This window comes from Schistocerca piceifrons, chromosome X (assembly GCF_021461385.2).
Source record: "Schistocerca piceifrons isolate TAMUIC-IGC-003096 chromosome X, iqSchPice1.1, whole genome shotgun sequence".
Lineage (NCBI taxonomy): Eukaryota > Metazoa > Arthropoda > Insecta > Orthoptera > Acrididae > Schistocerca > Schistocerca piceifrons.
Genome location: NC_060149.1, coordinates 349,209,922 through 349,223,285, shown reverse-complemented (window position 1 = coordinate 349,223,285; position 13,364 = coordinate 349,209,922). Strand labels below are relative to the sequence as shown.

Genomic DNA, 13,364 nt, shown 5'->3' with positions numbered 1-13,364 from the left:
TCAGAAAACAGTAATTATAATGCCCTTCATTCTTTTTGAAAGCTTATACTTGTCATACGGTCTACAGAATATTGCCCAGACATAGCAGCATTTACTGGATGGCATTTTACGAGGCATATTTGTGGTATTTTATGTACCTCACTGATATCCTCATCTATTCAAAGCCATCTGAATGCCATCACTGCCACATAACGACCATCTTTCAGTGGCTGAGCGAAGCCGGCATAGTCATTAATCCCTCAAAAATTATGTTTGGGGTCACAGAAATTGAGTTTCAAGGGCATTTACTCAGAGCCACTACTGGGTAAGATGCAGGGGATGTTGAACAAGGCGCGCCCACAGACACACAAAGGCTTACGCCACTATCTTGACATGATAAATTTTTATCGGTGCCATCTGCCTAATGCCACCACATTGCTGGAACCTCTGACTGTGGTGCTACGTGGTCCTACCTTGAAGCCGGCCAGTGTGGCAGTGCGGTTCTAGGCACTTCAGTCTGGAACTGCGTGACCGCTACGGTCGCAAGTTCAAATCCTACCTCGGGCATGGATGTATGTGATGTCCTTAGGTTAGTTAGGTTTAAGTAGTTCTAAGTTCTAGGGGACTGATGACCACAGATGTTAAGTCCCATAGTGCTCAGAGCCATTTGAACCATTTTTTCCTACCTTGAAGGGAGAGACCCTTGTTAACTGGTAGTATGCAATGGAGAGAGGATCTATTAACTCCAAACGAAGGTGACACTGCTCTCTCACCTGGTGCACGACGCTCAACTGGCTGTGGTCATGAATGCTAGCCAGACAGCTATAGGTGCAGTGCTTCAACAGTGCATTGGCAGCAGCTGGCAGATGCTCAGTTTCTTCTCATGGAAGCTTTCAGAATGGCAACACACATGGAGTGCTAAGGATCGTGAGTTGCTTGCGTTGTTCAAGGCAGTAAAATTCTTCCGCCTATCAGTAGAAGCTCATCCCTTTGTAATTTTCACCAACCACAAGCCCCTAGCTCACGTATTTCAGTACAATAATACCACGTGTACGCCACACCAATACTGGCAGTTGGAGCACGTGTCACAGTTCTTCACGGACATCCTCCATTACCACAATAAAGAAAAATTTTAATGGAGCAAAAAATAGTACATTCATAGTGAAAAATGCAACAGGAAATGACAGTGAAAGGAAGTTTGTTGACATTAATCAATAGCAGTTGAAACAGAAACAGCAGTATCTTTCATAAATATAATACATCAGTGAAAAATGACATTTCCTAACATTTATACAAACCTAGCAATGCACAGGAAGGAGTAAATTATCCAGCTGTTGGCTCTCTTCCAAGATTTGTGTAGTGATCTTGAGGATGTTATGCGTATAAAATAATTTTGAAAACAAATTACTCTACACAGAGTATATGCAGAGTTTGTTCTACTGGACAAGTGAAGACTATGTTATGTATCTTAAACCCACTGCGTCATTTGAGCACATTCTGTAAGCTGACTTAGAGACAGTGGATGTCGTAAAGAGTTTGGTGTATCCACACAGTCTGTGTTACTGATGAGAATTAATTCGCCTTCATTACACAGAATAAATCCTATATTATTTGTATGTGGCAGTTTCTTCCTTTCCAATTTCTCTTTCACAGACTTTGTGTAATGGACCCTTTTTTACACAGATTGTCATTACTGATGTCAGGATGTTTCATGTTGTTTCAGATGAAACAAGATCTGCCTTGGTGAAACTATGCCTAGAAGGAGTAAATGTTGATCCCTCTCTAGATACTAACAAAGTTGCTGACAGCCTTAAGGGCTACACAGGATCAGACATAAGTAATGTATGTAGGTAAGTAAAATACAATTTGTTGAAAATCAAAGTACACTAATAAGGCAGAACATTATGACCATCTTTCTTCCATTTAAATGAGGGAAGCTGATAACCAAAGCAACTTGACAAATATGATTTTCCAGTGAATATCACAGATGTGACATGGCTTGAAAAATGAAACAGTGCTGGGGGAGATAAAAGTGCTTGAGAGCACACAATTCATGATTCATGATTGCTCATGTCTTTCTGCACCCATGTGTGTGCACTAAGTTATCCATTGACACCAATACATATTATGTCATTCAGCATTACAGGATTCACCTTAGAAAATAGTGTAAGAGAAATGTGTTATCTTCTCTAATAAATCAGGCTTCTTGTTTCATTATGTTAAATGATGCACCAGAACATACTGGCATCTTGGAGATCACCTGAACAACACACACATCATGAGACATAAATAAATAGGCCAGTGATCACAATACCATGTTATGAGTGGCATCCATCTGTGTTTACCTCAGCATTACACAAGGCAATTAGTAATATCCCTGTTATGATCAAGTTTTTATGCCAGTGGTTGACTCACAGAAAATTACATGAATGATCAGTATATTCTTGCTTATAAATGTAGACTGTCACTAATAAAATACTAAATAAAGTAGTTAAACATATTAGTAATAGTATTAACTGAAAGACTTTGAATATTCTGTACTACTGTCAGTCATGCTGCATGGCAGCTTATGTAACAGTGACCCAACTGCTAATGGTTGACACAGTAATTTCATTTCATAAATAACAACAGGTCACACTTATCTCTGTAACATAATAGACCATTATATGAATAAATCACTGCACACTGTTATGATTTAAGCTACTTCATGAAACCATCATTCTCTCATATATCATATAACAAATTAGAGTTAATAAGTCCGACAGACAACAAGCAGCCTTGTTTAACTTTCAAAGAGGAAAAATTCTGCGCAGTATGAAGCATGAATTATGGATGCCAGTATGGAATCAGAGGACAATTGAGCCACAGGCTAAAATCCTACCTACATGAAGACAAGAGAAAATAATTTCAGATGGGATCAACATGTAGGTAAGAGGGCTGGAGTCCAAATGGGGAATGGTAAATTATGGAGCCCTACAAGACTCTGTCCTCAGTCACCTGCTATTTCTTATCCACAAGCATTGTGATACACTATAAAACATCCACAGATGTAGAGTTTAATGCCATATTATTACTTGCAGATGTTCTGAACTGGTTCACAGTAAATTCCCTGACAATAAACCTCATCAAAACCAATTATATTTACCTCCATTCTAATCAGGAAAGCCCATAAGAAATTAACACTGCACTTGAGAGCCATCAGATACAGTGGGCATATTGTTTGAAATAATTAGGCATACTAATGAATAACAGGTTTAACTGTGAACATCACATCCTTCAAATCTTGAAAAGGATAATCTCCCAACTCTGAGACATCAACGTCTCAAAATCTGCTTATTTTGGTTACTTCCAGTCGCTCATCTTGTGCGGCAGTTCACTGATACTGAAAAAAGTCTTTATCATCCAGAGAAAGATTGTCAGAGTGGTGTGTGGACTGCCTCTAAAAATTTCATGTCCTAATCTTTTGAAGCAAATAGAGATATTAATTACTACCTCTCAAAATCTCTTTTTGATCATGCCATTCATGCGTCACAATACTTCTCAATATGAAATAAATGAATGAGTACTGCCATTGTCATAACACAAGAAGGAAATGTGGCATACAATAAAACTTGAAGAATTTTCTCTAGTGCAAAAATGTGTAAAATGCACTAGCACAAAAATCTTGAACTCACCTCCAAGTCATATTAAATCCCTACAAGGCAGTAACTGAATATTTGAAAGTAAGCTGGAGCAATTTCATCTTGAAAAAGTTTCTGTTCTCTAGACAAATTCTTTAACAGACACAGGTAAGAGCATTTTCCATATCTACCTGTGTTTTGCTGTTTTATTGTCTCTTTCTTCTTTAATTAGATCTTATAAATCACATTGTGTCCTGTAAGTTATAAAGATGGTTACTGTATTTTATAAATCAAAGGCTGTGTTTAGGTAATATCTGAAATTTACATTTTAAACTCTGTATTGACATAAACATACAAAATGAGTTAACAGTTTCAAGTCATTCCACAAGCATGTGTGATCACACAATAATGGATAAATGGAATGTGTATCAGAATAAATAAATAAAAACACATTCCACTATTTCTCTGGCAATTTCAGTTTCTATCTACAGTGAAAGGAATTTTTCCTCATCACATAATAAGTATTCTCAATGGGTTACAACTTAGATGACATTGCAGGCCAATGGATAGAGATCATAGCTTTTCAACAAGCTGTGTGTTAAGTAAACATTGGATTTAAAATGGTGAAAAATTGCAGTGTATATCATGCAATGAAATAGCAATAAATGGTACAGTTGGACAGTTGTAATTATCACTGTCTATCTCACAGCCTCTAGTGAACACAATAAGTGATAACAAACAGTAACTGGTGTCACATCAGACTGTAGCACTTGATATTTCTGACACATGATGCTTATGAACCAGTACTAATTACCTGTTGTGCTTTGCAGTGACAATCATTGCTGTTGTCAGAATGGTATAGAAACTTGAAGCGGGCAAGATCAGAGAAAATAATGCTTGCTCAGTTTAGTTGTACCAGACATTTGAGTATTGACTCAGATGCAAATTGATGCTGAGGATTCAAACACAAATGGCAGAAGGTCACCTATGTTGTGGTACTGAGTTATGGATTCTAATGTGTTATAGATTCCAGAGCTCAGTATAAAATGCATGAAATGTTACTAAGAAAACCACCCCACTTGATCCTGAAACAGTAAATTAAACCTTTGTGTAATTATTCATGTTTTGTGTGCTCTTCTCAGGGATGCTGCCCTTATGGCAATGAGGCATAAAATATGTGGCAGGAGTCCAGAAGAAATTAAGAAAATCAAGAAAGAAGATGTTGATCTACCAGTAACTGTGCAGGATTTTGATGAAGCATTAACAAGATGTAAAGAAAGTGTATCAGCAGGAGACATTGCAAAATATGAAGTTTGGATGGAAGAATTTGGATCTTGCTAGAGACCTTGAAGTGATGATTATTTTTTATGAAGTGTAAAATGACATGTGATATAATTTTCTAACATGTTCAGACTGAAATAAAGATTATCCATGTATGGTATTCTTAACCTAATCTTTCCCATACTCACTAACCATTATTACTGATTTGCTCATTTTTTGAAACAAAATATTTACTAATTGTGTCTAGACTATTTGTTAAGATTTACTGTGGTGTGTTCTATAGAATCGAACAAAGATATGAAAATTGTTTTGCCTCATTCTCATTAAGAAGAAAGAATTCTTATTGTAGCGTTTGGCTGTCAGCGTTAGTCCTATGTACTTTATATGGGCAGTTTTCTGGTATCAGAATGAGCCCAAGGAGCTTTAGAATGCATAATATATTTTTTCCTTATCCCTTTTCATACATTATTTTTTAACTTAATCATTTTTCATTGTTGCATATTCTAAACTTTTTTAAATTGTTGTTCCTAACCAACCTATGGTATACAATATAAGAGATATGGGATAAATGATATATTAGCATCATAAATACCAGAAATATTTATGTGAAATGGATGAGTACCCCAAAAACATGTAGTTTACATGTCTACATTTACATCTACATCTACATTTATACTCTGCAAGTCACCCAAAGGTGTGTGGCGGAGGGCATTTTACGTGCCACTGTCATTACCTCCCTTTGCTGTTCCAGTCTCGTTGAACTTCATGCATATATGTTAAGTTATTGAGCCAGCCATGCAGTTTGTATATAAATGCACTGTGCTAACACCCAAATCTGTACATAAACCAAAATGAACCAAATCCAAAGAAAACACATTAGGTTGGCTAATGATGGTGTCACACACTGCGTGGTGCCTAGTGGAGTACAAATGTAAATGACATACACATTACTAGGACCAAAATTGATAAAGTACAAGAAATTCCAGAACATATTAGCTTAAAAATATGTTGTAGAAAACTTAAGTAATGACCAGTACAATTGGTGATGCAACACAAATTTGTATAAAATACAAAGATAACAAAGTACACAAATTTAAGTACCTTGGGGAGATCATCAAAGAAAATTGAGTGAAAAAAGAAGCACTTTGGAAGTGAATGCAAGAACTCAACAAAGCACATCAGGCATAAAAGCAATCTAAAACACAAAGTCATCTCCTGAAAGACATCGATAAATTATTGTGAAACCATTTTGTATTGTCTCAGTCAGAACCAAATGGACGAGTCACAATCTTTTTTCCTATTATTTTGCACTTAGGAGAACTGTCCTACTTCCACAGTGATGTCAAGGGGGTGGGGGAAACTGTGTAGCAAAATTTGGCTCTTTTGAGTTTCCCACCACCTTTTGATTTTCGCACCATTTTGCACTTATAGCAGTTTACCTATGTCAGAAGGATGGTGGAGGGGACAAAATCTGTCAGAGTTGCATGGCATCATTAACGATGATGTAGATGAGGGGGAAATCTAGCAAAAATGCAGACTATCCTGAAACTGGCCTAGCCCAACTACTGAAGAATTCATTAATCAGCAGTTACGGGCATTATCGAGGAAAGTATCAATCCGGTGGAGCACCTGTGGTGATCATCCCCAAAAAAGAGTGTGTATGGATAGCTCAAAATCATATCAGTTTTGTTTTAGTTACAGATAACTCAGTAGTCGCATGATTACAGGTGCTTATCTGATCTCAAATGTAGCAGAAACTATGGATAATTTTGGATAGACCCCACCATGGACTTAAAGAGTGGTTATCACCAGCTAGAAGCAATACTGGAAGACAAGCCAAAAATGCATTTATTGTTTCTATGGGTAACTACCAATACTGGTATATGCCATTTGGATTAAAGAATGTGGCAGCCACATTTCAGCATTTGCCACATGGATTTTAGCAAGGTTTGAAAGCAAGGACGTGTACGGTACATTTGGATGACGTTGCTGACCTTGCTCAGGATATGGAAGAACAAGTGCTACTGTTAATGAAGGTGTCTGACAGTTGCGCACAGCACATCTAAGACTGAGTATTGAAACATGTGATTAATCATGAAGAGGTCTGAACTGATGCTAGTTGGTAAGGGCCATGCAAGATTTTCTGCACTGTGTTCTGAGGAAGAGCTATAGTAGTTTTTGGTTTTAATGAATTGTTATAGAAAGTTCAATGTGAAATTTGCAGAGGTAGCATGCCCACTTACTCACCAACTGAGAAAAGGAATGATGTGTCATTGTACATCAGAGTGCAGGGATGCAGTCAGTAAATTAAAAGAATTGTTAAGATCTTGTACAGTGTTGATCTTTTCAAACTATGAAAATGAATTTCTATTGTCATATGATGCAAGCAATAATTTGCTTAGCTGTTTATTGAGTTAGGAAGTGGACAGAGCAGAGCATGCAGTTGCCTATTCCTCACATTGATTGAATACATTGTAAAGAATTTACTCTAAAACAAAAAAGGAAATGCTTAAGCCTCATATGTGGCATAACATACTTTTGATGTTACTCACATTGTAGTATACTAAAAGTAATAACAGGTATGTGGTGTTGACATGGATATTAAGTTTGAAGGATCCATCAAGCAGATTGATGCACTGGATACTGAAGCTTAGCGAGTTCAATTTTGAGGTAATCCATGGACCAGACAGAACACAAGGGAACGCAGACGGCCTCAGTCTCAAGGTTTGTGTATTATGGTGAGTGGGTCACACAGCTGCAGAGTGATAGAAAGCACAAGATCTGATGAAGACTGCAAGTTATGCAGCTACAGTTCATTCAGCATGGTGGAATGTTATGTAAGAAAAGAAAACAAGGACCCCCATCTTGTGATTCCAGCCACACTGTGGAAGGAAATGTTGAGACAGGTACATGATCATTTGTTAGCCAGCCATGGGGGTCGAAGAACCATGGAGCAGCATATAGCAAAACAATACTGGCAGTGGACACTTGAAGAAGATGTAAGAATGTACATGTATCATGTGCACAGTGGGTTGAATTAAGCCATCAGCATATTCCACTGCAAAGATTAACAGAGGCTAGTAAATCATTTGCAATGATTGATATGGAGATCTTAGGCTCTTCTAAGGTTTCTGAGAGTACAAGTCTGTCACACTGTAAGGTAGTATATGGCCAGAAAATGCCTTCACTATTTGAGGTAGTGAAGGCTTAAGTAGGGAGGAATGGAGAATAGGTATGGAATTCCACAAGAGCTTTACAGAAGGTATGGAATGAAGTGTGCAGGAACGGCTCTGCTAGGAGGGGCTAAGGCGGTGGGCGAATTTGTTGAAAGAAATTGTTCTGACACCTTTTCTTGAAATGAGGCCATTTATTGACAGAAAAACCAACAGATGCGAATTCAAATGGACAACATGAGTCAGGCCTGGGAAGGCGAGGGTGAGCCAAGATGTAGTGGTGGGCAAAACATAATTTGCAGCAAACTTAGGTGAAGTTAAAGAAAAGTGGTGGCTGCCATTCGGACAAGTCTGAATGCCATGGCAGCTACAGAAACAAAGTCCTCGGTGCCGCAGCACCGGGAAGAGAAGATGATGTTCACAGCCACAGGGCATGTGGCAGAGAGCATTTTCAGCTGATGGGCAGCAGGGTACCTCCAGCGCAGCCATGCGATTTCCTCCACCCTGATTGGCCAGGAGCCGAGAAAACCACAGCAGCACCATGGAAAGTTCCGAAGCATGACTTGGTCAGCTTTGCCTAAGTGGTATTACCTCATCAGCACATGAGGGAGGTGCGTGATTGAGATTGCCCACCTCGGTGGTGACTTGCTGCTGCCAGACCATGGGACGAGAAAATTACAGGCAGCTGTATCTACTGGCTAATGCTTGACCATAACAAGAGAATGAAATAAACCTTTTGAAATAAAATAAAGATAGAATCCCCTACTATCTGGCTCAACCTTACAGAAGTGCAAAGAGCAAATACAAAGGCCCCAGAACATCTTCAGTGGATGGGGTAATGAAATGCTAAGTTACCTGAATACCATGTAGGACAGCTGGTATGTTAACAAGCTATTACACCCCAGAGGGAAAGGTAACAAAATTCTTCACTTATTACCGAGGTCCATACTTCATTAGTGAACATGAAGCTACAACCTCCTCCAAGTACACGAGACATCCATATTGGGCATATCCATCTGCCTTAGGGTGTACTTGACTCTTTACTGCCATTACTGGTGTCATTTCCAAAAAAGGGGAAGATGTAGGAAGGAGAATGTAACACAAGTGGAGTGGATTACTTCTGTGCAATCTGCATACAAGTCGCTTTCACATTAAGACAGACAGTTAAGCAAATGTATAGAGGAAATGACAGTGTACTAAATTTTCTTATAGTTTTATAAGATGCATTTTATAGCTCATATCATGTATCACATCCAGCTCCATAGCTGAGAAGTCAGCATGATTGATTACCATACAGAGGACTTGGTTTTGATTCCCCATGCTGCCAGAAATTTTTCATTGGTGGGAGGACTGGAACAGGTTACACGCAGGTTCATGATGCCAGTAACTGAGGAGATACTCAACCACATCATAATGACACCATATTTATTCAACAATGGCTGGGGGTTAGGTGTGTTGACTCCCGCTCCTCCATACCACATCCACATGATGCCATTAGTTGATATATGACACAGTGGTTGGTCAGGCACAGTTCACTCATCTGTGGCAAGAACAGCAGTGCTTATATTTTATTGCTTCATGTACCATGATAATGAGAGTGTCTGAATGTATTATGTGCACATGATGAATGAGTTTTGTTTTAATTTGTATGTATTTTGACTGAGATGTTAATTTGGTGGTTGCAATTAGTGGATGAATTTCATTCTTGTGATATTTTAACAGCCGTGCAGCAAATATCTTTTGGGTTGTCTGAATTGATTCTAGTGTTTTGTTAGTATAGTAATTTGGGGATTTCTATTGTTTTGCAATGGTGGGAGATGGTGTTTGCTTATTTTTCTCTATAAATATACTGTAAGTGAGGTATAGCTACTAATGTTTTCAGGTTGTAGATTTAGATGGAACATTGGGAGAGGAAGTAACCCACACAGTTGGTACATGGTACAGCATTAGAGAAATTGTATTACTGGAATGGGGTGGTGTGCAGTGATTTTGTGACAATGGTTCAAATTGTCACAGAGATGTGCAAGATACAGCTGTTTCTCAAGGGGACAGGAGCAAGAAGATGCCCACAGGCATCCTCACAGCACAAGCATATTTCCAAAACACAGGACCCTACTGGGCACAATCTGTGTGTGACCTAATTAGAGTTATCAGCACTTGCTATGAGCAGGGATGTTCAAGGGGAACAGAGTGCTTAGAGCTATGGAACAGTGGGCCACTGTTGAATGGTACAAAATGTGACATCTTGGGACTGACTTTTCAGCTCCCAGCAACAATAACAAGAGCTATGGCTCTGAACATAACAAATTTACTGCTGTGTTTTCTTGATAATCCTCTACATCACTCCATACTGACATCACTCATTGATCATATAGCTGCACAGAAAGGGGCACATAAGTGTGGAACAGATGTTCCAATAGATTCAGTAATATTGCAGCAGGTACCAGCACAGAGTCATGGTAATTGTAATTTAATCCTGGGGCACCATCTTAATCCCAGTCCGAACCTCTGCCTATGAATGCTAGAGAACCAACTGTCCACCCGAAATTCCAGTCTATTACATACTGATCAAGTGTGTCAGCCCCAGAGTGCTGAACAATTGTGGGTCTACCAGCCTCCATAAACCATGTGATCAAGTGAACAAAGAAAGAAGGCGCTCAATGTAGAAATTGTAAATAATGGTGTCAGAGGACAGAGATGCTACAGTGTTAGGTTATTTTAAATGATTAACAGGCTTAGAACAAGCCAGGGATTCAGAGGACTGAATATTCCTGAAGAGGAAGATGTTTTGTGTAACACAGTCCAGACTTCACAACCCATTGAGAGTCAGGCAGGTGAGCTGAATATGAAATCTTGTTACTGGGTGCTAGAATTCTGCTGGCACAGCATGCTGCAAGACCACAGTCTGCCACAGTGGTGGGCTGAAATTCCACATGTCATGACACAATTCTACACTTTCATGGTCACCTACATGACTAGAGACGGGGCCCTATCACACCGTAGCTGTGCAGAGTTACTATACATACTCATTACTCAGCACCTACCAGCACTTTTATTCATACTATGATTGGCTCTGGGATGTCCAACAACAGCTGACACCACCTCTAGGTCAGCTGCCTCTGTGGGGCAAATCAGCTTCAACTTCACCTACCACATTGTAGGAACCACTGCTAGAACTGATAGTTTTGGGTCTGTAACTGGGACTACCAAGGGAAGACCTCCTTTAGGGTGTCTTCATCTGCTACCCTAGCCACCATCAAGAGCCCTGGGCCAAGTGCTGGGCATCTGTGCATCTGACTTGCTGTTCACAGTCATTGCCTCATAAGCCTGCTGGCTGCCATAGGTGCCTACCATACATAGTATAGCTGGGGCGCTAGCTGTGGTGTTCTGCTGAGGCAAGCATCATTGCCTTTAGTACACAAACACTCCTTTGAGCTGGACATGTAGCATGGAGCTATACTGAAATAGTGACCATTGCCTGGGTGACCACTGGGATGCTGTCATCAACCTCTGTACAGAAGTCTTGCAGCATAAAGAATATTATTACTGATTGAGTTCTTCATTCTAGGGCAGAATTGGACATCTGGCTAATAATGATGTCCACACCCTGAAAGCATTACACTGTGCGTGTATGTGTGTAGGGGGGGGGGGGGGGCGGAGTGTGTGTGTGTGTGTGTGTGTGTGTGTGTGTGTGTGTGTGTGTGTGTGTGTGTGTGTAGAGAGAGAGAGAGAGAGAGCTAGAATATCACTTTCTGTTTACCATTAGAAGGTCTGTACCAGTCATTCTGACTGGTGAGCATTGTTTAACATTCAATAAATAGTGTATGCCTTTATTTAATGTAATTTGGTGGTTTATAGCTTCTGTAAAAGACAAAAACCTATTACAAAAAGTGGATAACTATAAACATTTTTATCATAAATTGGCACCCAGTTATGTTGTCTGCAGAGTATTTTTTACGTTTATCATCTCTACATGTGCAAAAATGGATTTTTACATCTGCTTAGCTTATTTTATTTCATTCTTCTGATCATCCCTATCTTTCTTTCCATTTTACTTGATGTAGTGGAAGTGCAAACGTGTGTTTCTTGCTGCTCTCTGTCAGTATATTGTTGTGCTCTGCAGAAGTTGAGGGCTCCTCATTATTGTGGCTCATTGGTGTTTCCACATGTGTAGAGAATTACTGAACTACTTGAACAGTTTACCAGAAGAAGAGTCTGCACGAGAAGATATTTATGATTCTGATGAGTTGGATGATAAAGATGTCAAAGATGACACAGAATATCGGCTTCATGAAACAGAACATGGTGAATCATCTGAGGTGCAAGATGAATATTCAGAACCTGTAAAACAACACACAAATAATCCAGTTCTTATAGATTCAGTTCCTGTGGTGCCTCAAACCCCTACTCACAGTCAAGGAAGAAAATGGAAATAATCACATTCATCTCAGCATCTAGAAGCTAGAGTGAGGAGACTGCACCAAGTGGAAAAGTGTGGACTTGACTGAACCATGTCATGCACCTGGGAGATCAGTGCATCATAACATGTTGGAAACTATAGGGCCAACATGTAATGCTAAGAAACTTATAGACAGATGGTGATAGACAGAGGGTGTTACTTGAGTGCATTGTGAGTGCTAATAGACAATAATATTCTACAAATCATAAATACTTTACAGAAATTATAGCACAAAAAGTTAATCAAGATGCTTAGGTGGTGGCAAGTGTGGGGCCCGCCATTTTTTTCTCGCACTATGGGAAGACTTGATAGAAGTAATGAGTAGGTTAACAAGTAGAGGTACTATACAAAGTATGTTGCTGATGATGTCATCGATGATGCACTTGATGGGTCATCAGATGTTCCCAACCCCACCCCTCCCTTGCCTGACAAAGGTCAATTGCCCCTCCATAAAGTGGTCAAAAGTTCAAATTTTGGCAGGAAATTCAAATTTTGATGGGCAATTCAAAACATAGCCCAACTGTGCTAGCATCTTTCCTGTTGAAGTAGGACATTATCCTAATTCAAAAATGCAAGATGGCGACCAGCCCATACTGGGACGAGCTCTACAACATCATAATCTAAGAACTGGAATACTGGCACTGGCTGTATTACATCACAATCCAGCTCAGACCTTTTGTGCTATTTACAACAGCTTGGTGGGTTTCCTATGGAAGGAGGTCTGTGGTCCAAAATATAAATTTGAAGGAAATTAAAAATGGTCCATTGTCATGCTGGCTGACCTGGAATACTGGAACAGGCACTATAACATCATAATCCAGCTCAGATCTGTTGAGTTGAAACTTCCTGGCA

The 13,364-nt window shown here is 39.4% G+C and overlaps 1 protein-coding gene across 2 annotated transcripts in view; it reads left to right on the top strand.

The window, feature by feature from the left end:
- The window catches only part of LOC124721695 (katanin p60 ATPase-containing subunit A-like 1), a 202,182-nt gene extending 197,231 nt beyond the window's left edge, over nt 1-4,951 (top strand). For both annotated transcript variants that reach the window (XM_047246779.1, XM_047246780.1), the window contains 2 exons: nt 1,703-1,829; nt 4,742-4,951. In XM_047246779.1, coding sequence (XP_047102735.1) covers nt 1,703-1,829; nt 4,742-4,940 — 326 coding nt within the window. In that variant the 3' untranslated portion in view covers nt 4,941-4,951. The remainder of the gene's footprint in view (nt 1-1,702; nt 1,830-4,741) is intronic.
- The last annotated feature ends 8,413 nt before the right edge of the window (nt 4,952-13,364 follow it).